Below are 26,773 nucleotides of genomic sequence, written 5' to 3'. Positions count from 1 at the left end.
GCCACATCTTCTTTATCCATTCATGTTTTTTTGTTTTTTGTTTATTTTTTATATATTTATTTTTGGCCGTGTTGGGTCTTCATTGCTGCGCGTGGGCTCTCTCCAGCTGCGGTGAGCGGGGCCACTCTTCATTGCTGTGCGCAGGCTTCTCATTACAGTGGTTTCTCTCGTTGCGGAGCACAGGCTCTAGGCGCACGGGCTTCAGTAGTTGTGGCTCACGGGCTTAGGTGCTCCGCGGCATGTGGGATCCTCGCGGACCAGGGCTCGAACCCATGTCCCCTGCATTGGCAGGCAGATTCTTAACCACTGCACCACCAGGGAAGCCCCCATTCATCTGTTGATGGACACTTAGGTTGCTTCCATGTCCTGGCTATTGTAAATAGAGCTGCAATGAACATTGTGGTACATGACTCTTTTTGAATTATGGTTTTCTCAGGGTATATGCCCAGTAATGGGATTGCTGGGTCATATGGTAGTTGTATTTTTAGTTTTTTAAGGAACCTCCATACTGTTCTCCATAGTGGCTGTATCAATTTACATTCCCACCAACAGTGCAAGAGGGTTCCCTTTTCTCCACACCCTCTCCAGCATTTATTGTTTGTAGATTTTTTGATGATGGCCATTCTGACTGTGGCACATATATACAATGGAATATTACTCAGCCATAAAAAGAAACGAAATGGAGTTATTTGTAGTGAGGTGGGTGGACCTAGAGTCTGTCATACAGAGTGAAGTAAGTCAGAAAGAGAAAAACAAATACCATATGCTAACACATATACATGGAATCTAAAAAAAAAAAAAAAGGTCATGAAGAAAGACGAAGACCTACTAGAGAATGGACTTGAGGATATGGGGAGGGGGAAGGGTAAGCTGGGACAAAGTGAGAGAGTGGCATGGACATATATACACTACCAAACGTAAAATAGCTAGCTAGTGGGAAGCAGCCGCATAGCACAGGGAGATAAGCTCAGTGCTTTGTGACCACCTAGAGGGGTGGGATAGGGAGGGAGATGCAAGAGGGAAGAGATATGGGGACATATGTATATGTATAACTGATTCACTTTGTTATAAAGCAGAAACTAACACACCATTGTAAAGCAATTATACTCTAATAAAGATGTTAAAAAAAACCTCTATAATAAGGAAACAAATAACTCAATAAAACAATGCACAAAAATTTTGAATAGACTCTTCATCAAAGAAGATATGGATGGTAAATAAGCACCTAAAAATATGATCATCATTAGTCTGGAAATGTGAATTAAAGCCACAATGAGATACCTGTACATATCTGTAAGAGTGGCTAAAATTAAAAAGACTGGCAATACCAAATGTTGGTGAGACGTGGAGAACGTGGAACTCTCATAGTACTTTGGAAAACAGTGGCAATTTCTCCAAAAATTAAATGTAAATCTAAAATATGATCCAGCCATTCCACTCCTAGGTATTTACCCAAGTGAAAGGAAAGCATGTGTCGATAACAAAAACTAGTACACAGATGTTCACAGCAGCTTTTTTTGTAATATCCAAAACTGGAAGCAACCCAAATGTCCATAATAGGCAAAGGAATCCACCAATTGTGGCATAGCCATACAATGAAATACTACTCAGCAATAAAAAGGAATGAACTATTGATACATGTAACAACACTGAGAAATCTCAAAATAATTATGCTGCGTGAAAGAAGCCAGGCAAAAAGAAAAAAAAAAAGCACATACCACCTGATTCCATTTTGTATATAATTCTAGAAAATGAAATGAAACTAATCCATGGGAACCAAAATCATGCCATCTTATTTTGAAACTTTCAAAGAAAAAAAAAAATCATTGACTGTTTCAGAGCAAGCAGGATAAGGAGCAACATTATAAATAGCCGAGTACTAACCTTGGCAACTGCACATCGAACAGCCATTGACCTGTCAGTTAAGAGAGACCTGGCATTCTTGTAAATATCACGATGACAGGAAGCTGCTGCACCACCCAGTCCATTCAGAACTTTCTGTAGACTCATTAAGATTTCACTTCGCCCTTGAGACTAGAAAAGAACATAAAGCAAATTCTACATTTAAATAAGAACGTACCAAAAGACAAAAGTTCTCTGGGCCTAATGGTCTTACCTATAAACGTAAATAGTAAGTAATGAAAAATAAAAAAGTATTTTAGAACGTGTTCGAAAGGTAAAAATAATTATTAACTTCAACAAAATAATTATTTGAGAAATTAGGTTACAGTAAGTAAACATATTCTTATGTTTCCATGATCTGTTGAAGTGCAAATAATGAGAACATGACAAATTCAAAAGCTTCAATATAATACCTCAAGGATCCAAGCTTTCAGAATGTGAAAAGTTAAGTAAAAAGTACTTAAGAATATAAACCATCTAAAAGAGGAAGAAAACATCCAACACATTTTAAAAACTTCTCACAGAGATATTCCAAACTATCAACTTCTTGAGACTACTTTGAACTCTTGTTTTTATACTCTTACTGTGCTTGATTCATATTTCTGATAGTATACTTATTCAAACATAGATTTCTTTCACTAGACTGTAAGCTAGTGGTCAGGGAGTAGTGGTTAGGGAGTAGAGGTCAGGGAGTAGATCTTATTCATCTTTATATGTCTAATGCCTGAGAATATGTCCTCAATTCTTGCTTAATAAATTAATAGACAAAGAGTTCCCAGAAGAGGTGTTGTCCAAGAAATCTTTAGCTTTCCTAGACAAAGAATTAGACTATGAGACCAGTGCTTGGTCTATTTTTAGTTAACCCCAAATGAACAAGGAATTTTCAGAAGTAATACCAAACTGACATGACAAAACAGAACTATTTTTACTTCATATTAGTTGCTGTGGATTGAATACTGTCCCACCAAAAGATGAGTTCAAGTCCTATGCCCTGTTACCTGTGAACATGACTTTATTTGGAAATAAGGTCTTTGCAGATGAAATCAAGTAAAGATGAGGTCATACTATATTAGGGTGGACCCTAATCCTTATGACAGAAGAATATGGTATCCTTATAATAGACTGGTATCCTTATAATAGAAGAATTTGGACACAAAACACAGATGCATAGGGAGAACACCATATGACAATGGAGACAGAAATTGGAGAGATACATCTGCAAACCAAGGAATACCACCAAAGCCAAGGGCTGTCAGCAACAACCAGAAGCTAAGAAGGCATGGAAGGACTATTCCCAAGAGCTATCAGAGGAAGCACGGCCCTGCTGATACCTTGATTTCAGACTTTTAGCTTCCAGAATTGTGAGACAATAAATTTCTGTTATTTTAACCCACCCAGTCTGTGGTAATTTATTTATGGCAGCCGTAGGAAACTAATACATTAGCTACGGCACAAAAAATAATATGGCAGTACAAAAATATCCCTAGGGCTAAATAAAATAATACATAAACCTATTCTTTGTTAAGGTAAAGTATTCTTTCCCTTCTCCCTGAAATATGAGGTAATGTACGTTAAAACAAGGGGCAAGAAATATTTTTTTGCAAGTAATAATTTTAAATTACCCTCTTGCTAAGCAATATAAGTACTACAGTGACAGAAAAAAGGCAACATATATTTTTAACTAATATCTAACTCCCACCACAAGCAAAACATTTAAATAATATTTGTTGTAAAACTTACCTCTGCACTTTTCAGAGATTTCAAAAGATTATTTACTGTTTCTGGAAATGCACTGCCTAACATTCTCCCCATTTTTTCATAAAATGCTCCAACACAAGCCACTGCAGCCCTGTAAGAAGTGACATTTTCACCAGTCACTGTTCAGATTAATAATTTTATAATATTTTTCTTATTTTCAGAAATCAATTTGTATTTGTGCAGGACACTTTTGGCCACAAATCCTTAATTTTCAACTTTCAAGAACACCTTGTTGATTCTTGGCTATCATCAAAAAGTCTACAAATAATAAATGCTGGAGATGGTGTGGAGAAAAGGGAACCCACCTACACTGTTGGTGGGAATGTAAATTGGTGCAGCCACTATGGAAAACAGTATGGAGATTCCTTAAAAAACTAAAAATATAGCTACCACATGATCCAGCAATCCCATTCCTGGGCATATATCCTGAAAAGATGAAAACTCTAACTCGAAAAGACAGAGGCACCCAATGTTCATAGCAACACTATTTATAATGGCCAAGACATGGAAACAACCTAAGTGCCCATCAACAGATGACTGGTTTAAGAAGATGTGGTGTAAATATACAATGGAATACTACTCATCCATAAAAAAGAATGCAATATTGCCATTTGCAATAACATGGATGAACCTAGAGAATATCATATTAAGTGAAGTAAGTCAGACAAAGATAAATATTATATGATATTACTTATACATGGAATCTAAAAAATAACACAAATGAACGCAATAGACAAAACAGAAACAGACTCACAGACACAGAAAACAAACTTGGTTACCAAAGGGAGAAAAGGGGGGAGGGATAAATTAGGAGTATGGGATTAGCAGATACAAACTACTATACATAAAATAGATAAGCAACAAGGATGTACTGTACAGCACAGGGAACTATATTCAATATCTTGTAATAACCTATAATGGAAGATAATCTGAAAACTATATATACATATAAAACTGACTCACTTTGCTGTATACCTGAAACTAACACAATATCATAAATCAACTATATTTCAATTTTAAAAAATTAAAAAAAAAGAACACCTTGTTTATTCTGTACAATTGTAACAGATACTATGGATGATCAAATTGTATTCTTCTTAGGAAAATAAGAGAATAAACATATATTTACATAACAAATCATACCCATCCTTTGGAAAGAAACTCAACCTTTCCTTTTGAGGACTTTCCAAATTATGTCCATCCACAATGATCCCTCTCTTCTCTCATTATATGTAAAATGTCAACCACTCATTCTGACAAAAGTATATTGTTTCCTGTGTTGTAACTTGACCATTTTATATGTCTATATCTTAACCTGCCCTGCCAACGGAAATGCAAAGTTCAGAAACAGAGGAAGGTTATACATTTTTGTATTGCTCACAGTGTCTGCCTCTTAATATATAAATAATAATAAGCAATTACTTGTAAAATTTAATCTAAATGGGTTTAACAGAACACCTGACTACACAGAAGAAGAAATGTAACAGCAGCCCATCTCTTCCCATGGTGGGGAAATCACCCTACCATCAGTCATGTAAACAGTAAATAAGTGAATAGCTCTGAGCTTAGCTCAGAGGCAGGAGCTGGGCATAAAGGTGTATCCTCTGGAGTTTGGCAGATCTGTACCTAAATCCTAGAACCTGTCACACAATAGCTATGTGTCCTGAGCAAGTTACTCTGAGGCTGAGAGAGATTAAATATAGTTTACTATCGTACAAGCAATTAACAGTAGGATCAGGGAATCTACCTTCACTTCTTTGACTCCAAATCCCATGCTTTTTTCAATACTCTATAGGCTGATAACAAAGCTAAAAATGACTGAGGTCACATGCCAGAATATAATAGTGAATTCCTAATTAGAACCCATGAATCCACTGGAAATACGTATGAATAATATGTAATATGTAATAAAGTCTACTTAGCCAGAACTATAAAATTACATGTGGATTTGCCAAGTGGTAGAGAACTAAATCACAAAACTATTAACATAGCTTCAAACTCCAAAATAATATGGAAAACACTAATACACTCTAATCTCTTCTAAAACTTTTGAGAGCTACATCTATCCCAAACAACACAAAACTTAATCACAACATATCTATGAAGTTGAAAACAGACCTAAAAATCAATGTCTGCGTTCAGAATAATTTCTCCATTTCCTCTAAGCTATTATACTGGCCCTGGCTCCTTGAATGTTGGTGTTCTAAAGTTGTATCCTTGGTACCTTCTCTTCTCACGCAGTATTATAATACTCTTCCTAGGTAACTTTATCCATACCAAAGGGTTCAGCCTACTCTAAAATCTTCATTCTCTACTCACCAAAATGACATTCTCAGCTCAGGTCTCTGAAATCCAGACCAGGATTTCCAACTGCTTACTACACACTGTCACTTGGATATTCCCACCTGGATTCCAAATTCAGCATGCCAGAATTGGACTCATCATTTTCCCAACTTATTGCCCCCACTATTTTGTATCTTTCTGTAAGCACTGTAAATAAGGTATAAATAAGCCACTTCCATTTCCAATTATCAGTTTCCTTTGTCTAGAAAATAGGTTGGCAAACCACAGCCTGCAGGCCAAATCTGGCCCATCATCCAGCCTGCCACCTGTTGTTGCAAATAGTTTTATTGGTACGCAGCTGTACTCATTTATTTACATACCGTCTATGGCAGAGTTGAGTAGTTGCAACAGAGATGATACCCCACAAAGCCAAAACTATTTACTATCTGGCCCTTTCCATAAAATTTGCCAGTCCATGACCTGTCACATCCATCTTCCCCTTTTCCCATCTTAACCCCTTACTTGACTCACTTCCATATTTCCTTCCTGGATGGTTGATCTTCTTTGGCTGATGCTTCTTTGAGAAGGATTTGTTGACATTGCTCTCCCCTCACACCACAGCTAAGTTTATTCAGGTGTTACTTTCCCGCCCACAGCACTCCTCACTGTACTATAATAACTCCTGATTTTCTTATTTGACTCTTTCACAGGATGCATCCCTATGCCATTATCCTCAAGACTTGCTCTGAAAATGTCTGCCCTTGACCCAGACCACAGGTATGGGCTTGAAATTGGGTCAAGCCCTTAATTTAGGAGTCAGCAAACTTGCAGGCAAAATGGTCTCTGTCTCAGGTACTCAGTTCTGCCATTTAAGCGTGAAAGCAGCCACCGCCTAAATGAAGGAGCATGTCTGTATTCTAATAAACTTTATTTACAAAATAGGTGGCAAGCTGGATTTGGCCTGTGGGCTATAGTTTGCCCATTCCTGCCTCAATCTCATCACCTAGAAAATCTTTACTTTTCTTTCCATCCCAGCCAAGAATATTATCTCCTCCCAAAATTACCAAAAACCCCTGTGCAAATTGCTAACATCATACCAATTCTCTGTAGTTTGCTAAAAGTCCCAGGGGCAATGGAGCATATGTTGAAATAGAACCCCTTTCCCAGACCTACTTAGAGCTTTTATTGTCAGCAGCATGCCTCAGGTTCCATCTACATAGGGGTCTTTATGATCAGCAGGCCCTTATTAAGATAAATTACTCTGAAAAAACAAGTTTCAAGGGTCACTCTCAAAGTAAGTACTTACAATTTTGTTGGTAAGTAGGCTGCAGTGTCATCTTTATTTCTGATAATGTCATTACATTTATCAAGTGTTTGAAAAACAGTGAAAGTATCTCCAATGCTATAAAGGGCTGCAAGATTTTTAGCTAACAATTTTCGCGTAGGTGGTCCAGGTGAACTACTTATTAATCCAGTTAATTGTTCAACAAGTTTTTTCTGTTTTTCCTTTACATCAGTCTGTTATAAAAAAATAAAGAACATCATCAGTTTTTTTCTTATACATAAATTTGTTACCTTTTAGTGAAAATTTAAAAATACTTAACAGTTAAGGCATTCTAATAATTAAAATCTATATTACATTAGGCATAAAACCATAAATGAGAATTTTCAAGATAAGAAAGAGTTCACTAAAAAATGAACCATTCTTTCCTAGATTAAATATTCTCCTCATTCTCCTCCAATTCCACAAAGTTAGCTGCCAATAAAAGTGACTACTCTATATCCAAAAAGTTTCCATGCTGACTTATTAAAAAATAAAACCAACAGTCAGTCAAAGGATGTAAAATATTGGGTGTATGGACAATTGACATCTTAGAACTCAGCTAGGGTCCCCTATAAAAGCAAAGTCAGTAGTTCATAAAGTTATAGGTCAGTAAAGGAAACCAAAAGAAACTCTGAAGATCTCTAGGCAACAGAAGAAATATTCAGATCTACTCGTAATCAATGCTGAGAATTCATCCATCCATTAAAGAAATACTTATTGCACACTTACATGCCATGCACTATTCTAGGTACTGGGGTGCAAGAGTGATAACAATAGACAGTCTCTGCCCTCATGAAGTTTACATTCTAGTGGGGAGAAACAGAGTTTACCAAATAAACAAATGAATACTGTGAGTTCTTCCTGTTTTATACAGATTAGTAAGAAAAAGGCATCTCTGAAAAGAAGTGAAGACGTGAGTTATGCAGATATCTGGGAGAAGAACATTCCAGGCAGGGAACAAGTACAAGGGCCTTGAGGTGGGAGCATGCTCAGCATGCTTGAGGACAGCAAGAAGCCAGTGTGGCCAGAGCAAAATAAGACAGAGGAAGTAGCAGGAGATGAAGTCAGAATGATAGAAGGGAGCAGGTCATGCAATGCCTCATACATCATTGTAAGAACTTTGTATTTTATTCTCAGTGAGAGTCTGAGGCAGAGGAGGGACACGATTGAATGCTTTAACAGGGTCATTCTGACTACTGAGCTGAGGATACTCTACAAGGTACATGGCTGGAAGCACGGTGAGCACTTAAGAAGTTGCGGCAATAATCCAACAAGAAATGAGGGTGGTAACAATGGAAATAATGAGAAGTAACTGAATTCTGGATATATTTAGGGGAGAGAACCAATATGATTTGCTGATAAATATGATGCGGGGGGGAGGGGGTGGGGTGAGATGTGACAGGGTAAGAGAGTGTCATGGACATATATACACTACCAAATGTAAAACAGATAACTAGTGGGAAGCAGCCGCATAGCACAGGGAGATCAGCTCGGTGCTTTGTGACCACCTAGAGGGGTGGGATGGGGAGGGTGGGAGGGAGGGAGATGCAAGAGGGAAGAGAAATGGGAACATATTGTATATGTATAACTGATTCACTTTGTTACAAAGCAGAAGCTAACACACCATTGTAAGGCAATTATACTTCAATAAATATGTTTAAAAAAAAAAATATGATGTGGAGTTTGAGAAAAAGAAGGAAGTGAAGAATTGCTCTAAGATTTATGACCTGAGCAACCAGAAGGATTATACAGTCATTTCCTGAGATAGGAAGTACTGGGGAAAGGACAGGTTTGAGACAGTGAAATCAAGAACTTAGTTTTTTTTTTTTTTAATATATTTTTTTAATTATAAATTTATTTATTTATTTTTAGCTGTGTTGGGTCTTCGTTTCTGTGCAAGGGCTTTCTCTAGTTGCGGCGAGTAGGGGCCACTCTTCATCGCGGTGCGCGGCCCTCTCACTATCGCGGCCTCTCTTGTTGCGGAGCACAGGCTCCAGACGCGCAGGCTCAGTAGTTGGTGGCTCACGGGCCCAGTTGCTCCGCGGCACGTGGGATCTTCCCAGACCAGGGCTTGAACCCGTGTCCCCTGCACTGGCAGGGAGATTCTCAACCACTGCGCCACCAGGGAAGCCCGGAGAACTTAGTTTTAAATATGTTAACTTTGAGATGCTGTTTAGATATTCAAGAGAAAGAGGTGGAGTAGCTAGTTGGATATTTGGGAATCATTACTACAAAGACGGTAGTAAAAATCATGAGATTAGATGATATCACTGAAGGAATAAGATGTGTTTTTTTAAAAAAATAAAAATAAAAAAAAGAGTGCCCAGGACTGAGAAAGAGCCAGCAAAAGAGAATGAGGAGTAACTAGTGAAGCAGGAGTAGAACTAAAAGCAAATAGTGTCTTGGGAACCACAAACAGGAAAAACTTCACCCCAACTGTGCATCAACAGTAATGATAACAATTTATTTTTTAATTTGGGTGAAGGGTGTACAGATGTTCATATTATTATGCTTCATAATCTGGATATACTTTTTATATACTCTTTTGTATTTTTCAATTTCACAACAAAAAAAGATATTTTGTGCTTTAAGATAGAGGATCAGCTATGTCAAAAGCTGCTGACGGCTCCATTAAAACAGAATACTGACCTTTGGTTTGGGCAATACAAGATCTATTTCAGTGTAATGGAGGCAAAAAATATCCAGCTAGAGTGGGTTTAAGAGAAAATAGAAACTTCTAGTTAAAGACTGTAAATGAATCCATGCATTAACTCTGTCTCTCCAGAAACTAAACGTATACTAAAGGGCAACCAAAAAAAAAAAAAAAAAAAGAACCAATATAAAAGGGCAAAGAAAACAGAAAAAGAATCAATGTAAAAATATAGAAGCCAGGTATCCCCATTATGGAAACTTAAGAAAAGCCCCAACTTCCAACACAGGACCCCTGAAAAGCTCATGTTTGTTCGTTGTTGCTCTTGTTTTGAGGCCCCAAATGCTTATGGAAGAGACAGTAAAGTTGGGCCTAGAAATGGAAGGAATGGTTGAGAGTCTATTTAAGAAGCTGTAAGACTCCCACATCTCTCTCCTCCATCCTGAACTTAGTGAGCTCGGGCACAGCTGTGGGCTGGGAAAACTGCACTGAAAACAGGGGGATTAAGTAAAAGTTTAGACACTGAATGTTGAAGTCCCCAGCCTTCTCCCCCGAATCCTCGAACCTTGGCAGCTAGTCATATACCTTAGGACATTAGAGTAAAAAAGTCTCTTATAGGGAATGACTAGCTCAGAAAAACCTAAAGGGGTTCCTCAAAGAATTGGACTAGTCTATGGCGAAGCACACTTCACCCTGACCAGAAAACTTTTACTACTCACTCAAAATTTGAACAGACAGCCAAATTTTCCTCAAATGTTTGAGGAAAGCATCTAATTTTAAAGACAGAAAATAAACACACAAATAATGAAAAGTAACTTGGGTGAAAAGATTGTGAAGGAAGAAGGAAAAAGAAAGAAAAGCCTATTATTAACTCTTCAGAGAGACAAGTGAAGATACTGGAATTGCTACACAGCACTGAGGGACCACTTGATGTTGGAGATAATGAATTTAAAGTGAAAGCACCCAGGACTTCCCTGGTGGCGCAGTGGTTAAGAAACTGCCTGCCAATGCAGGAGACACGGGTTTAAGCCCCGGTCCGGGAAGATCCTACATGCCGCGGAGCAACTAAGCCCGTGCGCCACAACTACTGAGCCTGTGCTCTAGAGCTCGCGTGTCACAACTACTGAAGCCCGCGCACCTAGAGCCCGTGCTCTGCAACAAGAGAAGCCACCTCAATGAGAAGCCCGCGCAAGACCCAACGCAACCAAAAATAAAAATTAAGGGCTTCCCTGGTGGCGCAGTGGCTGGGAATCTGCCTGCTAATGCAGGGGACACGGGTTCGAGCCCTGGTCTGGGAGGATCCCACATGCTGCGGAGCAACTAGGTCCGTGAGCCACAATTACTGAGCCTGCGTGTCTGGAGCCTGTGCTCCGCAACAAAAGAGGCCGCGACAGTGAGAGGCCCGCGCACCGCGATGAAGAGTGGCCCCCCGCTCGCCACAGCTGGAGAAAGCCCTCGCACAGAAACGAAGACCCAACACAGCCATAAATAAATTAATTAATTAAAAAAAAAAAAAGTGGGGGCTTCCCTGGGGGCGCAGTGGTTGAGAATCTGCCTGCTAATGCAGGGGACACGGGTTCGAGCCCTGGTCTGGGAAGATCCCACATGCCACGGAGCAGCTGGGCCCGTGAGCCACAACTACTGAGCCTGCGCGTCTGGAGCCTGTGCCCCGCAACGGGAGGGGCCGCGATAGTGAAAGGCCCGCGCACCGCGATGAAGAGCGGTCCCCGCACCGCGATGAAGAGTGGCCCCCGCTTGCCGCAACTAGAGAGAGCCCTCGCACGAACCGAAGACCCAACACAGTCAAAAATAAATAAATAAATAAATATATTAAAAAAAAAAAAAGTTACATTAATTATTAAAAAAAAAAAAAAAAAAAAGTGGGACTCCTGATATTCATCCCACTTTAAAAAAAAAAAAAATTAAAATTTATTAAAAAAAAAAAAAGTGACAGCAGTCATATAATCATGTTTTTCTCCACTCACATTCAGAAGTCCAGGTAGAAACATGAAGTCTCTATCCAGGCAATAAGCTGGATTTAAACGAGGTTTGGGTTTTGCCACAGCATAGAAAAGGACAGACAAGAAATTCTTACTACAGTACAGTGTAATATTTTCAAGTTCCACAAATGACCCACAACCTCCAAAACATAATGTGTTTTCTTACAAATCATGTACACATAATAGTCTTTATATATGTTAACCCAACTAGAAAAAAAGTAATACCATACCTTGTTGGCAGCAACCAAGACTTTATCAAGAAATCGCAACCATTCAAAGATAAAAACTGGTCTCTTCGCTTCAGTGATTTGAGCCAAAGCTTCTTCATTTAGTAATAAACTGTGGGCTAACTCCATGACTGAAGTTTTAATTTCACACCTTAAATAAACAATTTTAAAATACTTGTAAGAACTTGTGAATGTTAAAAGTCAAACTTAACAAATGTAATCACTAAGAAATGAAAAATAAGGCTTTACTTCTCATTTCATTTGGAGGAAACTTACATAACTTCCTTGAGGCAAAACCTGAGAACCTAATTTTAAAGGATAAGGGTGCAAAAAAAACCAAGTCATGCTTGGTGAGGAAGAATGAATAATGGGTTCAAAGGAAAATTAAAATAAATATTGCAAATAAGGCATTATTCCAGAAAAAAAATGCCTAGCAAAAACACGTCATTAACCCATTCCATAAACGGGAAAACTGAAGCTCCGAGATCAAACCCCAGCAGGGCCTGACAACCCATCCTCCTTTTTCCTCTTCCACTGCTCGGTGCACAGCACCCTTCCGCTTCCCCTGCTGCACCTGCCCCAGGAGGAGGTCAAAACGTCCCAGGAGAGATCCCACACTGGAAGGCTCCGAGAGTCTTCCTACGGGGATGAGGTGGCGGCGGGAGGCCAGGTCCCCGCCGCCGAAGCTTCAGCGACAACGCCGGGCGGTGCAGGAACGCAGCAGGCAGAGGCCGCGCGCGCTGCAGGTCCGGGTAAACCCGGCTATTTGGAGGAAGGCAGCGCAGCGCCGGGCCCGAGGCCGTCTCAGGCCTCTGCCGGGTCACCCGGGCTGTCAACCCCAGGAGGCGGCGACTCGGAACCAAGTCCGGCGCCTGAAAAGGGCAAATATTCATTACGAACTCGAATTCCGTCCCCAGCCCTCTGATAACCTAGTGGGGGCCTTGGGGTGTGCGTGTGTGCGTGTGTGCGCGTGTGTGCGTGTGTGCGTGCGTGTGTGTGTGTGTGTGTGTGTGTGTCAACGTGCACGCTATGGCGGCGGACGAGTCGGCCTCACCTCCTAGCCTGGCAGGGGTAGACGAGCTGAGCTCCGGGGCTAGAAGCAGCCGCCAAGGGACCCGGATGCCCCGCCTGCTGCACTTCTGCCAGCCGGAAGCGCGAGGAGAGCGCGTGCGCGGAAGGCTGATCCTGCGCAAGCGCACTTAACCACGTCCGCCTGGCCCCGCCTGCCTCCGGTTTCCAATTGACCCTGGCCGCGGAAACTCTGGTGGAAGCGAAGGCCCAGAGGTCCGGCGCAGGTTGGTGAGCGTCTGCGCAGCGCTAGCTTTCGCGAGCTGGTCTGGGGAGAGTAGAGCTGCCAGGTAAGGAGCTGTGGGCGCCTGGTGGAATGATGAAGGGCGGTGATCTGTGCACTGGCTGTGACTACCGGTCACACCATCACCAATGTTCCCACCCGTGAGTGGTCGCGTCTGTGGCACGCTTGCACCTGGGAGGGCCGCGAGAGGGAAGGGATCTGCGGCCCCTGAGAGGAGTGTTTGGGTCTGACGCGCTTCTTGTCACCTTTCTACTGTACATCCAACTACTTAGTCCATCTCTCCACTTGGATGTGTAATGGGACTCTCAGTACATGTGAAGCAGCACTCTTTTCTTTTTTTTTGGAGTATAATTGCTTTACAATGGTGTGTTAGTTTCTGCTTTATAACAAAGTGAATCAGTTATACATATACATATGTTACTCAGCCTGTGCCCTAGAGCCCGCGAGCCACAACTACTGAGCCCACGCGCCACAAAAACAAGAGGGAAGATATATGAAGCAGCACTCTTATTGCCACCTCCCTGCCCACTATCTGCCAAAAAACAAAACAAAAACAAAACCTGATGCTACAGTCTAACCGCTCTCAAAAAATGGTAACTCCATTCTTCCAGGTATTCAGACCAAAAGCCTTGAAGTAATGCTTGACATCGATCTTTCCCACACCACCGCCAATCCAGCAGCAAATCCCGTTACCTCTATCTTCAGAATATACCCAGAATCCGATCATTTCTCACCACTTACACTGCTGTCACTGTGATCCAAGCCACCGTCATTCTGCCAGGATTATCGCCTTGTGAAGTTTATCCTTATCCTTATGGGAACAGATGATGCTAAAGTATATTGTACCCATAAAAAGGGGGTTTAAAAAACCTGTAACCCCTCTGCATAGCACTTTAGAGCTAAATAGGTCCCTTAAAAATAATAGAATCCTATTTGCAGTAAATGAGCTCTGAGACCTGGATTTTTTGTGGTGTTGAGCAAGTCATTTAGCCATACTGAGTCTTAATTAAAGCAGGACTAACTGTCCATACCTTACAGAGTTGTTAATGGTAATTAAATGGGATAAAAATGTTTGATACACTCGGTAGGTGCTAGATCATTATGTATAAAAATACTATTATTACAAATGAAGAATCTGAGATTTAGAGACGGTGAATTACCACAAGTGCTGGATATAATCTTACATACTTTTAGCTTATTGTATTATAGTAAAAGGAAAATTAGGCAAAACTAAGCTGTAATGTTTAAGGATGCATGTGTGGATGATGAAACCATAAGGAAAAGGAAGTGACTGTAAGGGGTGCGATAGGGTAGGGGACAGGGAGGGCTTCTGGGTGGCTGACAAGGTTCTGTCTGCTGATATGGGTGATGATTTCTATTATCTTTTGCTGTAGAACAAATTATTCTAAAGTTTAGCAGCTTGAAATAACTATAATCATTTATTATCTCACAGTTTCTGTGGGTCAGGAGTTTGTTAGTGGTTTGACTTAGCTTGGAATTTAAGAAGTTGTAATGGGGACTTCCCTGGTAGTCCAGTGGTTAAGACTCCGTGCTTCCAGTGCAGGGGGCGTGGGTTCGATCCCTGCTCGGGGAACTAAGCTCCCACATGCCGCACCACGCGGCCAAAAAATAATAAATAAATAATCAAAAAATTAAAATTAAAAAAAGAAGTTGTAAGGAAGATGCCAGCCCACAGTGAGCGGAACTAAGCTCCCACATGCCGCACCACGCGGCCAAAAAATAATAAATAAATAATCAAAAAATTAAAATTAAAAAAAGAAGTTGTAAGGAAGATGCCAGCCCACAGTGAGCATCTGAAGGCTTGACTGGGGCTGGAGGATCCATTTCCAAGGTGACTCACTCATGTCACTCCCAAGTTTGTGCTGGTTGTCAACAGGAGGCCTCAGTTCCTCCTGTGTGGACACTTCCATAGATCTGCTTAAATATCCTTACTGCATAACAGCTGACTTCCTTCAGAGGGAGTGATCTAACTAACTTCAGAGTTAGAGTGATCTAAGAGCTGTAGTGTCTTTTATGACCAAGAAGTCACACTCCACCATTTCTACAATATCCTGTTGGTTACATAAGTCAACCCGTTCACTGTGGAAGGATGTTGAAAACCAAGAGGTAAAAATCACTGGGGGCCATCTTGGAGGCTACCACATGGTTACAAGAGTGTTTGCCTCATAAAAATGCACTAAGCTACACATTTATTTTATGCAGTTTTCTGTATTGATAGATTTACAAGAAGATTTAAAAAAAATAAGACATGGCGACACAGGAAAAAAGTATTCCGTTACTACAAAATCAGAAATATAATTAAAGACCCTTCTTATCCTCATCATAGCTAAACACTGAGGATTTATGATGTTTGGGACACAGTGGTAGGCAGTGGGTATACAGGGGACTTATCTTTTTGGTTTACAGCCTAGTTGGGAAGATATACATTAAAAATATAAAAACCAGTACAGTAATACTGTTTTCATCCAATGTAATTGTCCAGACTCTTGGTTACAGTTGACAGAACTCCTGTTTAAACAAGCTTAAATAATGAGGAAACTTATCAGCCTATGTAGCTGGGAAGAATGGTAGGTCATAGTATTAAAGAAAGAGCTGCAGGAATCAGGGCCTTGGAAACTAGGGTTGGAGACTCATTGCCTTTAGGCCTGTCTCTCTCTGGCTTCATTCTGCAGAACAGGATCTCTTCGAATGGCCAAGAAGATGGCCATCCACAGCCCAGCTTCACATACTTCCAGTTTAGAAACCCCAACAAAGAGAGCTTCTTTTCCCTGCAATCCATATATTTGTATCATTAGGGAAAGAGATGCTTATTTGCCCTGTTTAGGTCATCCCCTCGCCTTTGCTAGGACATAAGGTACTATAACTGGCCATCTTGTGCCCAAGAGAGTGTATGGTACTAAGATTGCCACCCTCCACTAGAACCACAAGGAGGGCAGAGGGCCGGGTTTCCAAAGGGAAGGATGGTGAGCAGGCCAAATCAGCATATGTGCACTGCAGCAAGTGACTGCTTTTGTATCCAGCAACTGGACCAGCAGCATTGACAGCACCCGGGCGCCTGTTAGAAGTGCAGAACCTCAAGCTCCAGCTCAGAATCAGACTCTGCATTTTAAGAAGATCCCAGGGCAATTCATATACACGATAAAGTTTGAAGTGTACTTTATAATTACGTGATTTTAACTATTTTGGATAGAAACCGTCCTCAAAAGTGTTTCCACATAAGTGAAGTGTTAACTATATCAAGTTACAAATGAACAGCTTGAACATAAAGTGCTATGGAGAGAGGCCTGAAGTGGTCAGGACAGGCTTTTGTGAAGGAGGGTAGTCTAGGCCTAGGAGGAGGGAACTGTCTGTGGTGTGTTCTGAGGGCAATGAGAGAGACCATGTGGCGTGACTAATGAGTCCTAGAGGAGAGTCAGAGGTCAGATTATGAAGGATGTCTCCGGCTACCATGTGAAAATGATGGTTCCTCCACTGCCCACAGGGTAAAGTTTACTGAAGGATTTGAAACTGGCAAGTAACATGGCCTGACTTATGTTTTTAAAAAACCACTCTGGAGAGGTTCTAGAGGATGGGTTGGAGGAGGAGAGGCCAAAGGCAATGAGACCAATTAGGAAGCAGTTGTAATAGTTCAGGTGAGAAAAAAATGCCTGAACGAAAGCAGTGGTCACAACTATAGGAAAAAATGCCTATGGGGGATAATACGGAGGAAGAGTTGACAGAGGTTTATAAGAGGTCAGGAAGGGGGAGATAGTGGTGACGTTAATTTGGAAATACAGGGATGAAGGAGGTCTTGGGAGGGGGAAGAGAATGAGTTGTTTGGATTGTTGAGTTTGAGAGCTCCACCCAGAAGGATGTCAAAAGGACACTTGAATATGGAGTAGAGCTCTAGAGAAGGGTCATGGCTGGGGACGCATACAGGTTTATTTCCATTTTGGTAAACTGAAAATTAGTAACCGTTACTTTATCCTATTTGATTTGTAGATGGTTTTGCCATATGAAGCTGAACATGGCAGAAGAAGAGGACTATATGTCTGATGCCTTCATTAATGTTCAGTAAGTAAATGTGCACACCCCATGAAATGATATGTGTAAGACATACATGGAGATTTTTCAGCAATGCCATTGATTTTATATATTTTTATTTTTTTATAAATTTATTTATTTTATTTATGTATTTTTGGCTGTGTTGGGTCTTCGCTGCTGCGCAGCCCCCTTCCAGCTGCAGTAAGCAGGGGCCACTACTCGCCGCAGTTTGTGGGCCTCTCATTGCCGTGGCCTCTCCCGTTTCGGAGCACGGGCTCCAGGTGAGCGGGCTTCAGTAGTTGTGGCATGCAAGCTCCAGAGCACAGGCCCAGCAGCTGTGGTGCACAGGCCCAGTTGCTCTGTGGCATGGGGGATCCAACCGGACCAGGGCTCAAACCCGTGTCCCCCGCATTGGCAGGCGGACTCCCAACCACTGCGCCACCAGGGAAGCCCTAAGCAATGCCACTGATTTTAAAGGTGAGGTTGGAACTTAGTCTTATTGCTTCATGGAAATACTTCCTACATGTCTATAGTACAAAGATACTAGAAATCTCTTCTTCCTTTTTAATGCTAGGTGTTTTTTTCCTGCCCTTGATTCTTTTTATTCCCCTCTTCCAAGGGTATTTACTGTTTTACTTCATTTCATCTCATTGCCTCTTAATACCTGCTGTCCAGCTTTGCTTTTTATTATAGCGAACCTCTTAGAAAAATTAGTCTGAACCTACTATTTCTAATTTCTTCAACTCTGTACTTTTAGTTTCTTACAATATGGTACCAGCCTTCATTATTTTAACTAACACAGTCATTCTCAAAGGACACTGGTTATGTTCTAACAGTGGTGACAACAAAGATGCTCCTAGAGGTAGCACTGAAATATTAAGTAGTGTCAAGTGAGTAAGTGGCAAAGCTATGAGAAACTTTCATGTACTGGTCCAAAATAACCTTTTCCCTCATTCTTCAGAGAAGATATCAGACCAGGCTTGCCAATGCTGAGGCAAATCCGAGAAGCCCGTCGAAAAGAAGAAAAGCAACAGGAAGCTAATTTGAAAAATAAGCAGAAGAGTTTAAAAGAAGAAGAACAAGAGAGACGTGACATTGGATTGAAGAATGCACTAGGCTGTGAAAACAAAGGGTTTGCTTTGCTCCAGAAGATGGGCTATAAAAGTGGTCAGGCCCTCGGCAAAAGTGGTGAGTCACAGCCAGAAATAAACAGCTGTAATTTATTGATGAGTACCAGTGATGACTCTTTAATCTCTGTCCCTCTACACAGAAATTGAAACAACTTAAGCTTCCTAGGCTCTTATGTTGCTGGCAAGCTTATGGAGAACTTCCATCTTCCCACATCCACCTTAGACATGTGCCATCAAGAGCTGCTTATCTGCCCAGCTCGGCCTCAAAGGCGCTAACAAGTGGGATGGACGAGGCTTACAATGGAGGCAGCAGCTAAGAATGGTGACAAGAGAAGGGTTAAGAAGTACAGTGGCCCAAAGGACAGTGAAGCAATATCGGAGATGATGGCAGGACTCTGCCCTGCTTGCTCTGTACCTGTGGCAGCTGCCTGAGTGACCACTCAGCTGGAGAAGCCCAGTTCTCACCTCTCTTTTAGGAATGAGATTGCTTAAGAGATAGAGGCCATATACGTATAGTAGCTTCTGTAAGCTGTTTTTCTCCTCTCCTCTCCTTTATTGTCATTGCTTTGACCTTCACCTTGCAAGGCTTTGCTCTCTCTTGTGGCTGCCACCCTCCTGGATATATATCAGTGTTTTCACTTCTTAAAATCCTTCCTACCTTCAGGTGGCGTTGCAGGCTGTGGATCAGCCTTATTGAGGACTAAGTATTTGAAGGCGAGGGTGGTAGTTGATTGTAGAGTATTGATGTTCAGTTTCAGTTCTGAGTATCATTGAAACTGAAGGGGATAAGTATAGAACATTATAAAGTTGCATACTGCACCTACCTGTAGTTTGAGGAAGAATTTCTAAAGTAGTTTGTGTTTTGTTCTCTTTTTTTTTTTAGGAGATGGTATTGTTGAACCAATTCCTCTCAATGTCAAAACAGGTATGTAATTATTTTTGAGGCTATTTACCAGTAATAACAACTTACACTTAAATTTAGCACATATATTTACTTAATAAATACTTTTTTATGGTGGTACTATTACAGTTCTTATCATAAGACACCCTCAGTAAAATGTTTCTTAGTTAAACTTCTAGACCTTTTAAACTAAAAATAAAAGTAAGTTTTAATCAGTATAAAATAAAATTTTAATCATAAAAATACAGGGGAAAAAGTGTTGTAACCATTAAAAGCACTAAGCTATTTTTGTCCAGTGAGTGTCCTAAAAGTATCCTGAGACAGATGTATCCATTAAATGTTTTTCTTAATACTTTGGACAAATTAAAGAGAAAAAAATATATACTTTATTTGTTCACCATATTTATATGTAAGTATGAAAGTTGATACTGTTTTCCCAATTTGAAAAAATGTGTATAGTATTACCATCTTATTAGATCAGACCAATGATCTTTGTAAAAATCAAATTATGTGTTTGGGTTAAAAAAAAATCTCTAGTGTTTTCTCCCGTCCTTCTTATCAAATGATTTTGAGTGGTTGTACTCAAATTAGAACTGCATTTAATCTGTAAGTATTTAGGGAATTCCCTGGCAGTCCAACTGTTAGGACTTGGCGCTTTGACTGCCTAGGGCTCTGGTTCAATCCCTGGTTGGGGAACTAAGATCCCACAAGCCGCGAGGTGTGGCCAGAAAAAGAAATTTTAAGTTGTCATGTTTTGAAATATAAAGTCAGTACATTTCTCATCAGTGTGTCCTGTTTGAGCAGGAAAAAGTGGCATTGGTCATGAGGCATTACTAAAACGGAAAGCAGAGGAAAAATTGGAAAGCTATAGAAGAAAGATTCACATGAAAAAACAAGTTGAAGAAAGAGCTGCAGAACAGTTTCGGTATTTTAGCTGTTTATAGTTTCACCTTTTCTTTATTGCGGTATGTTTTCTGGTACTTGGACATATAAAATGGATAAAGAGAGCACAGACCTCTAATGTACTATTTTTTTCTTTGAATCAGAATGCGACTTAAAAATAAGCAAGATGAAATGAAGCTAGAAGGAGATCTTAGAAGAAGCCAGAGAGCCTGTCAACAATTGGATACTCAGAAGGTAAGCCTTTTACCTGCTTTCAGTTTGGTAAAGTGTTTTGGCACCCAGTGTGATTTGCTGTGTATTTTTATTGTTAAAAAGAGAGAGAGAAAGAGAGAACTCCAAGCCTGGTGTATCTACCCATTAAAGCTTTCATTTAAGATGCACTATTGATCTATGATAACTGATACTCATAATAATGACTTGTTCACTGCAGGAACCTGAGTAGTCTGAATTATCCTCTAAGGGTAAAATACCATTTTTACACTTAACTGTTCTCCACTTATTTGAATATTGATTACTCAGGACTATTATGTGTGGAAATTCTGTTCACCAGGATATTTGGTTAACCAGAATAGCCTATTTTCAGTCCATATCCAATACCGTATGTGTCTCTAACTAGTAAAATCATGGTAGACTACTATCTATTTCAGATTTGAATGGTTCTTAAAATTCAATTTTTGATTTGATTTCATTTTTTTAATTTTGATGGTTCAATTACCATCAAAATAAAATAACTTCATTTAAAGTCTCAAAAATGGGGGGCTTCGGACTTCCCTGGTGGTGCAGTGGTTAAGAATCCGCCTGCCAATGCAGGGGACACGGGTTCGAGCCCTGGTCCAGGAAGATCCCACATGCCGCAGAGCAACTAAGCCTGTGCGCCACAATTACTGAGCCTGTGCTCTAGAGCCCGTGAGCCACAACTACTGAGCCCGTGTGCTACAACTACTGAAGCCCGTGCGCTCTAGGGCCCGTGCTCCGCAACAAAGAGAAGCCACTGCAATGAGAAGCCCGCGCACCGCAATGAAGAGTAGCCCCGCTCGCCGCAACTAGAGAAAGCCCGCCCGCCGCAACAAAGACCCAACACAGCCATAAATAAATAAATAAATAGATAGATAGATAGATAAAAATGGGGGGCTTCCCTGGTGGCACAGTGGTTAAGAATCCACCTGCCAATGCAGGGGACACGGGTTCGAGCCATGGTCTAGGAAGACCCACATGCCGCAGAGCAACTAAGCCCGTGCGCTGCAACTACTGAGCCTGTGCTCTGCAGCCTGCGAGCCACAACTACTGAGCCCACGTGCCACAACTACTGAAGCCCGTGTGCCTAGAGTCCGTGCTCCTCAACAAGAGAAGCCACTGCAATGAGAAGCGCGTGCACCACAATGAAGAGTAGCCCTGCTTGCCACAACTAGAGAAAGACCGCGCTCAGCAACGAAGACCCAACGCAGCCAAAAATAAATAAATTAAAAAATTAATAAATTTATTTTAAAAATAAATAAATAAAATAAAATAAAGTCCCAAAAATGGGGACTTCCCTGGTGGTGCAACGATTAAGAATCTGCCTGCCATTGCAGGGGACATGGGTTCAATCCCTGGTCCAGGAAGATTCCACATGCTGCGGAGCAACTAAGTCCGTGCGCCACAATTACTAAGCCTGCGCTCTAGAGCCTGCGAGCCACAACTACTGAAGCCCGCATGCCTAGAGCCCGTGCTCCTCAACAAGAGAAGCCACCGCAGTGAGAAGCCCTCGCACCGCAACGAAGAGTAGCCCCCACTCGCCACAACTAGAGAAAGCCCACTTGCAGCAACGAAGACCCAATGCAGCCAAAAAAATAAATAAATTTTTAAAAAAAGAATAAAAAAGTTTCCTTCAATTAAAACAAAAAAGTCTCAAGAATGTTTGTAAAATTTCCTTCATATGTAAATAGATTGCTGGAAGCAATCTCTCTTTTCTCTATTTCCATAGCACATTATTTTGAATATGTGTCGTGATACTTAAGATTTCTTCGCTGATGTGTATCATTTTACACCCATTAAGCTACTTATACCCATAGCTTCTTTTCCCTACTAGATTGTCAGCAACTGGGAGGCAGTATTCTAACTGGGTTTTGCATCCCCATAGTTCATAGTGCTTTACTCTTAAAGCAGCACTCAGTAAATATTTAATTGAGAGAATGAATTCATGTTGACAGGAACATACTTGTGATAGAGTTATGTTTAGCTATGTTTAATTGGGAATAATTCTACATTTTCAGAATATTCAGGTTCCCAGGGAGGCATGGTACTGGTTGAGGCTTGAAGAGGAAACTGAAGAAGAGGAAGAGGAAGAAGAAGAACAAGATGAAGATGACTATAAGAGTGAAGACTTAAGTGTATGTGTTGGCACCAGTTCCGTAAGCCGGCTGTCTCAGCCTTGGCACGATTAACATTTTGAACTGGGCAGTTGTTTGTTGTCGGGGGGCCGTTCTGTGCATTGTGAGATATCTGGGAGCATCTGTGGCCTCCACCCACCAGATGTCCGTTGCACTTCCCCCTTGTGACAACGGAAAATGTCTTCAGACATTACTACGTTTTCCCCCGAGGGGAAAAAATCACCCCTTGAGAACCACTGCATTACAGGTTTATTTCATGAACCCCAAAGCAAAACTTAATATAATTTTCCCCATTAGCTTCAGTCTACCCTCTCACCTGAGTTTTAGTTTGGATGATGGATTAGCTGCAAATGTAACTTATGTTAATTTCTACCTTGTTTCCTGCTGAACTCCTGGAAGTGATTCTGAGTACCTCCCTCCCCCACCCACAAACAAAACAAAGCAAAAAAACACAATTCAAAGGAAGTAGAGATTATTCAAGAAAAGAATACACATTTCTGTGGTCACTTTGTATAAAAGAGTAGTAGGAGATGTTCACAATTTGAAAACCATATGTTCCACTTAACTGGGAGACCATTGATGAGAACTTTAGTGGTAGAGAGAGACAGTTTCACCCAGATTTGTTGAAAGTAGAAGGGGTCTTTAAAGGATGCTGATTCTAATAGAGCCAGCCAAGCTCTATTGTTGAAATGTTAACAAGGGGTCTCCGTTGTGTCTGACAGATGTGAAAATAGGGTAACTGGTAAACTGGGACATGTTCTAATATATTCTGCCCTTGACACCTCTCCTAACTGGTTGAGCGTGTAGTAGAAGACTTAGGGCCTTAGGGTAATTCAGCATGATCTAAGAGACCCGAAAACCAAGATTCTGTTCAATGTGAACTATTAATATGCTTGTATCCTATATCTAGGTACTGGAAAAATTACAAATATTGACTAGTTATTTAAGAGAAGAACATCTGTATTGTATTTGGTGTGGAACAGCCTATGAAGGTAAGAAGATACTTTATACTTTTTAAAAATATTGAATACAAACACTCTTTGATTTTAGCTTTGATTTTTTATGAAAGTCACATTTCCCATAGACAATGGAAATTTTTTTATTCCATCCAAATGGCCATGTTGGATGAATGCTTTAAAGAAATAGTGGACAGAGAAATAATTGAGGGTTGATTAAAGGTGCTTTTAACTTTTCAGAAACTGAATGTGCAGAAGGGAACTTTTCAGTCTTCTATTTCAAAAGAAATAGAGTTTTTAATCACTTGAGGATGTTGAATTTTTTTCATGCTTTATTTTTCATGACTCTTCAGCTACCTGAAAAATATAGTAAATTTTTAGAACGAATTTTTTTGTATTTAGGTAGAATACTGTCCCTGAACCATAAAAATCAGAACGTTGAAATCCACTCCATTTTTTTTTTCATTGTAAGGAAAGAAATGGTTTAAAATGTGTCAAATGTCTTAACAGACACAAGTGCTTTCCCTTGTAACACACTTGCCCAAGTCAGCTTTGCTGACTTGAATTTAAGGACTTTGTACATGAGAGGTGAAGAATTTTGGGTTATTGTTGTATCTTTTCCTGGTTTGTTTAGCAGAGTAAGAAGCAAACACAGCTACAAAATACATGTCATGTTGAAATAATTTTCTAGAATAGTATACTATGCAATTTGTATTAATTGTTCCTTTTCCTCACATAAATTACAGATAAAGAAGACCTGTCTTCAAATTGCCCAGGACCAACTTCTGCAGATCATGACTAAGATTATTCTCAATAAAGTAGAAGCTTGGCAAATGTTAGTGTTTCCTAAAGATAGACAGTTGAGCAGTTAGAATTTCCAAATTTTTGATACCAGTAAAGAAAGAGGGCCTTTATATGTTTCATTGTTTTTGTACATTAGAAGTACTTTGTACTTTAGAATATAATTGTTCACTGGCTTCAAAAACATAATGGAAAGCCATTTCAGAACACAATTATTATAGACATGGGCAATTACAATTTATGACTCTTTTGTGACATTTATGGGATTTAAGGACACCAACTCTCTTATTCCCTTCTTCACTTTGGAACAAACTGAGAAATAAGACATGGGAGTTGGAGATCAAAATATCAGCTTTATTATCGATGAAATAAAGAGCTAGTTGACTTGTTCTCCAGTCATGCTCCCTGCGAGATCTCCCTGGTTAGAGAGAACTGCCAACCTTGCCTCGGAGGGACAGAGCCCATCTTTGCATTAGGAGACCATTAGCTTTCAAGGTGAGAGAACCAACCCCTCGGGGTGGGGCCATACATGCTCAGTTCCTTTTCCCAAAATCACTCATCAGATGAGACACCTCTCTGTTGAGACGGAATGAATACAGGTTCACAGAGCTTGTTCCCACGCTTCTCTCTTCCAAGGAGCAAGAAGAAGTTCCCTTCCATCCATGCAAGCATGAGAAGGAGGGGAAAAGTATTCCCCTCAATAAGAGTAATGTCAGAGGCAAGGTTCCATTAATAGTACTTAATTCTAATCAGTTTTACAAACAAAGTAATTATGATATTCCGTAAAATCGTGAGTTTTCATAGCAATGTGTATATCCATTATAAGTGAACAATTGCCCATTTTGGCTAAAGAAACAATAATTGGGAGTAACCTTAAGTATCAGGTGATCCAACTTCTTAATCCCTTTGACAGCATTCCTAGTAGGTGGTAATCCAACCTCTGCCTTTATTCCTCCAGCCACAGAGAGCTCACTGCCTTAAAATGGACCATTGCATTGCTGGGTAGCTCTAAGTCATTTTTAAAGTTATTTTTCTGTCTTAAGCTGAATTCTGCTTCCCTATAATTTAACCAGATATAGCTAAAGACATACCATGTGGCACACCTCTAGAGAGCTCCATCTAAGTTTGGGCATCAAAATCATGAACTTTTTTAAAGTTCACAAGCTCAGGTGCCACCCTGAGTGACTTGATTCAGCTAGTCTAGGATAGTTTCCGGATTATCTATCTATTTTAAAGTTCTAAGAATGTATCTGATTATCACCTGTGGATGAGAACTAGTGCTCTAGGTTAAACTAGAGCATGACTGTTCTTTGGATCAAGTTATGACCTCGTCTGTACAGTTTTACAGCTCACCTTTTAGTAGCATTGAGCAAGAGATCAGCCTCTTCTTTTTATTATAAACAGCATACCTGACAACATAGCAGAAGCTAACCTACACTTGCCCAAATTAAGATAATCAGTAGTATGAGTTGTATTAGCCTCTGACCTAATGTGACCTAGTTCACTTGTTCTCAAGTCTAACTTGGGGAGCTTTAAAAAAAATGATAATACAAAGGTCCCACCTCCAGAGATTCTGATGTAATTGGTCACTGTGGCCTGTGTATCATTACCCTTGATTCTAAAATGCAGCAGAGGGACTTCCTGGTGGCGCAGTGGATAAGACTCCACGCTCCCAATGCAGGGGCCCTGGGTTAGAGCCCTGGACAGGGAACTAGATACCACACACATGCCGCAACTGAGAGTTCACACGCCACAACTAAGGAGCCTGTGTGCCACAACTAAGACCCCATGCAATCAAATAAATAAATAAAAATAAAATGCAGCAGAGCTTGAAAACATAGTTAACTTCTGGGCCTCAATTCTTCATCTAGAAACTGAATTATGATTTTTATGAATATAAATACATATATAAAATATTGGAGCTTATATATTTGGATAAAACTGTTTGATAGTTACTTTTTTCATTTAAAAAATCATAACATTGTATTAACAGATAAAGTATATCTTCTTGGAATTATAGTCACATCCTTTCCTGTCATTTCAGCCAACAAACCAACATTCATTTGGACAGACCCAACGCCATGTGGATAATTTCAGCCAGAATGGAGTTAGGAACTGGCTTCCTTTTCTCCTCTTACTGACTGTAGGGCAAACTGCCCAGTGGCCTAGAGTATTTTGAATATGTCTGTGAACAAATATTCTGTGAATGTAGG

The 26,773-nt window shown here is 40.4% G+C and overlaps 2 protein-coding genes across 6 annotated transcripts in view; one reads left to right on the top strand and one right to left on the bottom strand.

Moving 5' to 3' along the window:
* HEATR5B (HEAT repeat containing 5B) overlaps positions 1–13,272 on the bottom strand; it is a 91,765-nt gene extending 78,493 nt beyond the window's left edge. The window contains exons 1-5 of one of the 4 annotated variants that reach the window (XM_036872754.1): positions 13,199–13,272; positions 12,148–12,295; positions 7,250–7,461; positions 3,643–3,751; positions 1,885–2,034 (exon numbers count right to left, since the gene is read on the bottom strand). In XM_036872754.1, the coding sequence (XP_036728649.1) occupies positions 1,885–2,034; positions 3,643–3,751; positions 7,250–7,461; positions 12,148–12,273 (597 nt within the window). In that variant the 5' untranslated portion in view covers positions 12,274–12,295; positions 13,199–13,272. Of the gene's footprint in view, positions 1–1,884; positions 2,035–3,642; positions 3,752–7,249; positions 7,462–12,147; positions 12,296–12,420; positions 12,496–12,718; positions 12,895–13,198 lie in introns of those variants that run through there. The other 3 variants (XM_036872756.1, XM_036872753.1, XM_036872757.1) reach the window with 3 other exon arrangements.
* An 82-nt stretch (positions 13,273–13,354) lies between these two features.
* GPATCH11 (G-patch domain containing 11) lies at positions 13,355–24,950 on the top strand. 2 transcript variants are annotated; one of them, XM_036872758.1, is made up of 9 exons: positions 13,357–13,502; positions 17,459–17,530; positions 18,462–18,688; positions 19,514–19,555; positions 20,336–20,456; positions 20,578–20,668; positions 22,687–22,803; positions 23,714–23,795; positions 24,506–24,950. In XM_036872758.1, exons 2-9 carry the CDS (start codon positions 17,472–17,474, stop codon positions 24,559–24,561), a joined length of 795 nt encoding a protein of 264 aa, XP_036728653.1. In that variant the 5' UTR covers positions 13,357–13,502; positions 17,459–17,471; the 3' UTR covers positions 24,562–24,950. The 2 variants fall into 2 exon arrangements, with proteins under 2 accessions (XP_036728654.1, XP_036728653.1); XM_036872759.1 differs by lacking the exon at positions 18,462–18,688 and having other exon boundaries at positions 13,355–13,502.
* The last annotated feature ends 1,823 nt before the right edge of the window (positions 24,951–26,773 follow it).

Source organism: Balaenoptera musculus, chromosome 13 (genome assembly GCF_009873245.2).
Source record: "Balaenoptera musculus isolate JJ_BM4_2016_0621 chromosome 13, mBalMus1.pri.v3, whole genome shotgun sequence".
In the NCBI taxonomy this organism is placed as follows: Eukaryota; Metazoa; Chordata; class Mammalia; order Artiodactyla; family Balaenopteridae; genus Balaenoptera; species Balaenoptera musculus.
This window is presented reverse-complemented; position numbering and strand designations above follow the sequence as displayed.

Bases quoted from the DNA above. Each gene is read 5' to 3' on its own strand.
- GPATCH11 (XM_036872758.1), top strand. From the start codon at position 17,472: ATGAAGCTGAACATGGCAGAAGAAGAGGACTATATGTCTGATGCCTTC. The intron at 19,556-20,335 runs GTATGTAATTAT...CTGTTTGAGCAG, and splicing joins TCCTCTCAATGTCAAAACAG to GAAAAAGTGGCATTGGTCAT. The intron at 20,457-20,577 runs GTATTTTAGCTG...TCTTTGAATCAG, and splicing joins AGAGCTGCAGAACAGTTTCG to AATGCGACTTAAAAATAAGC.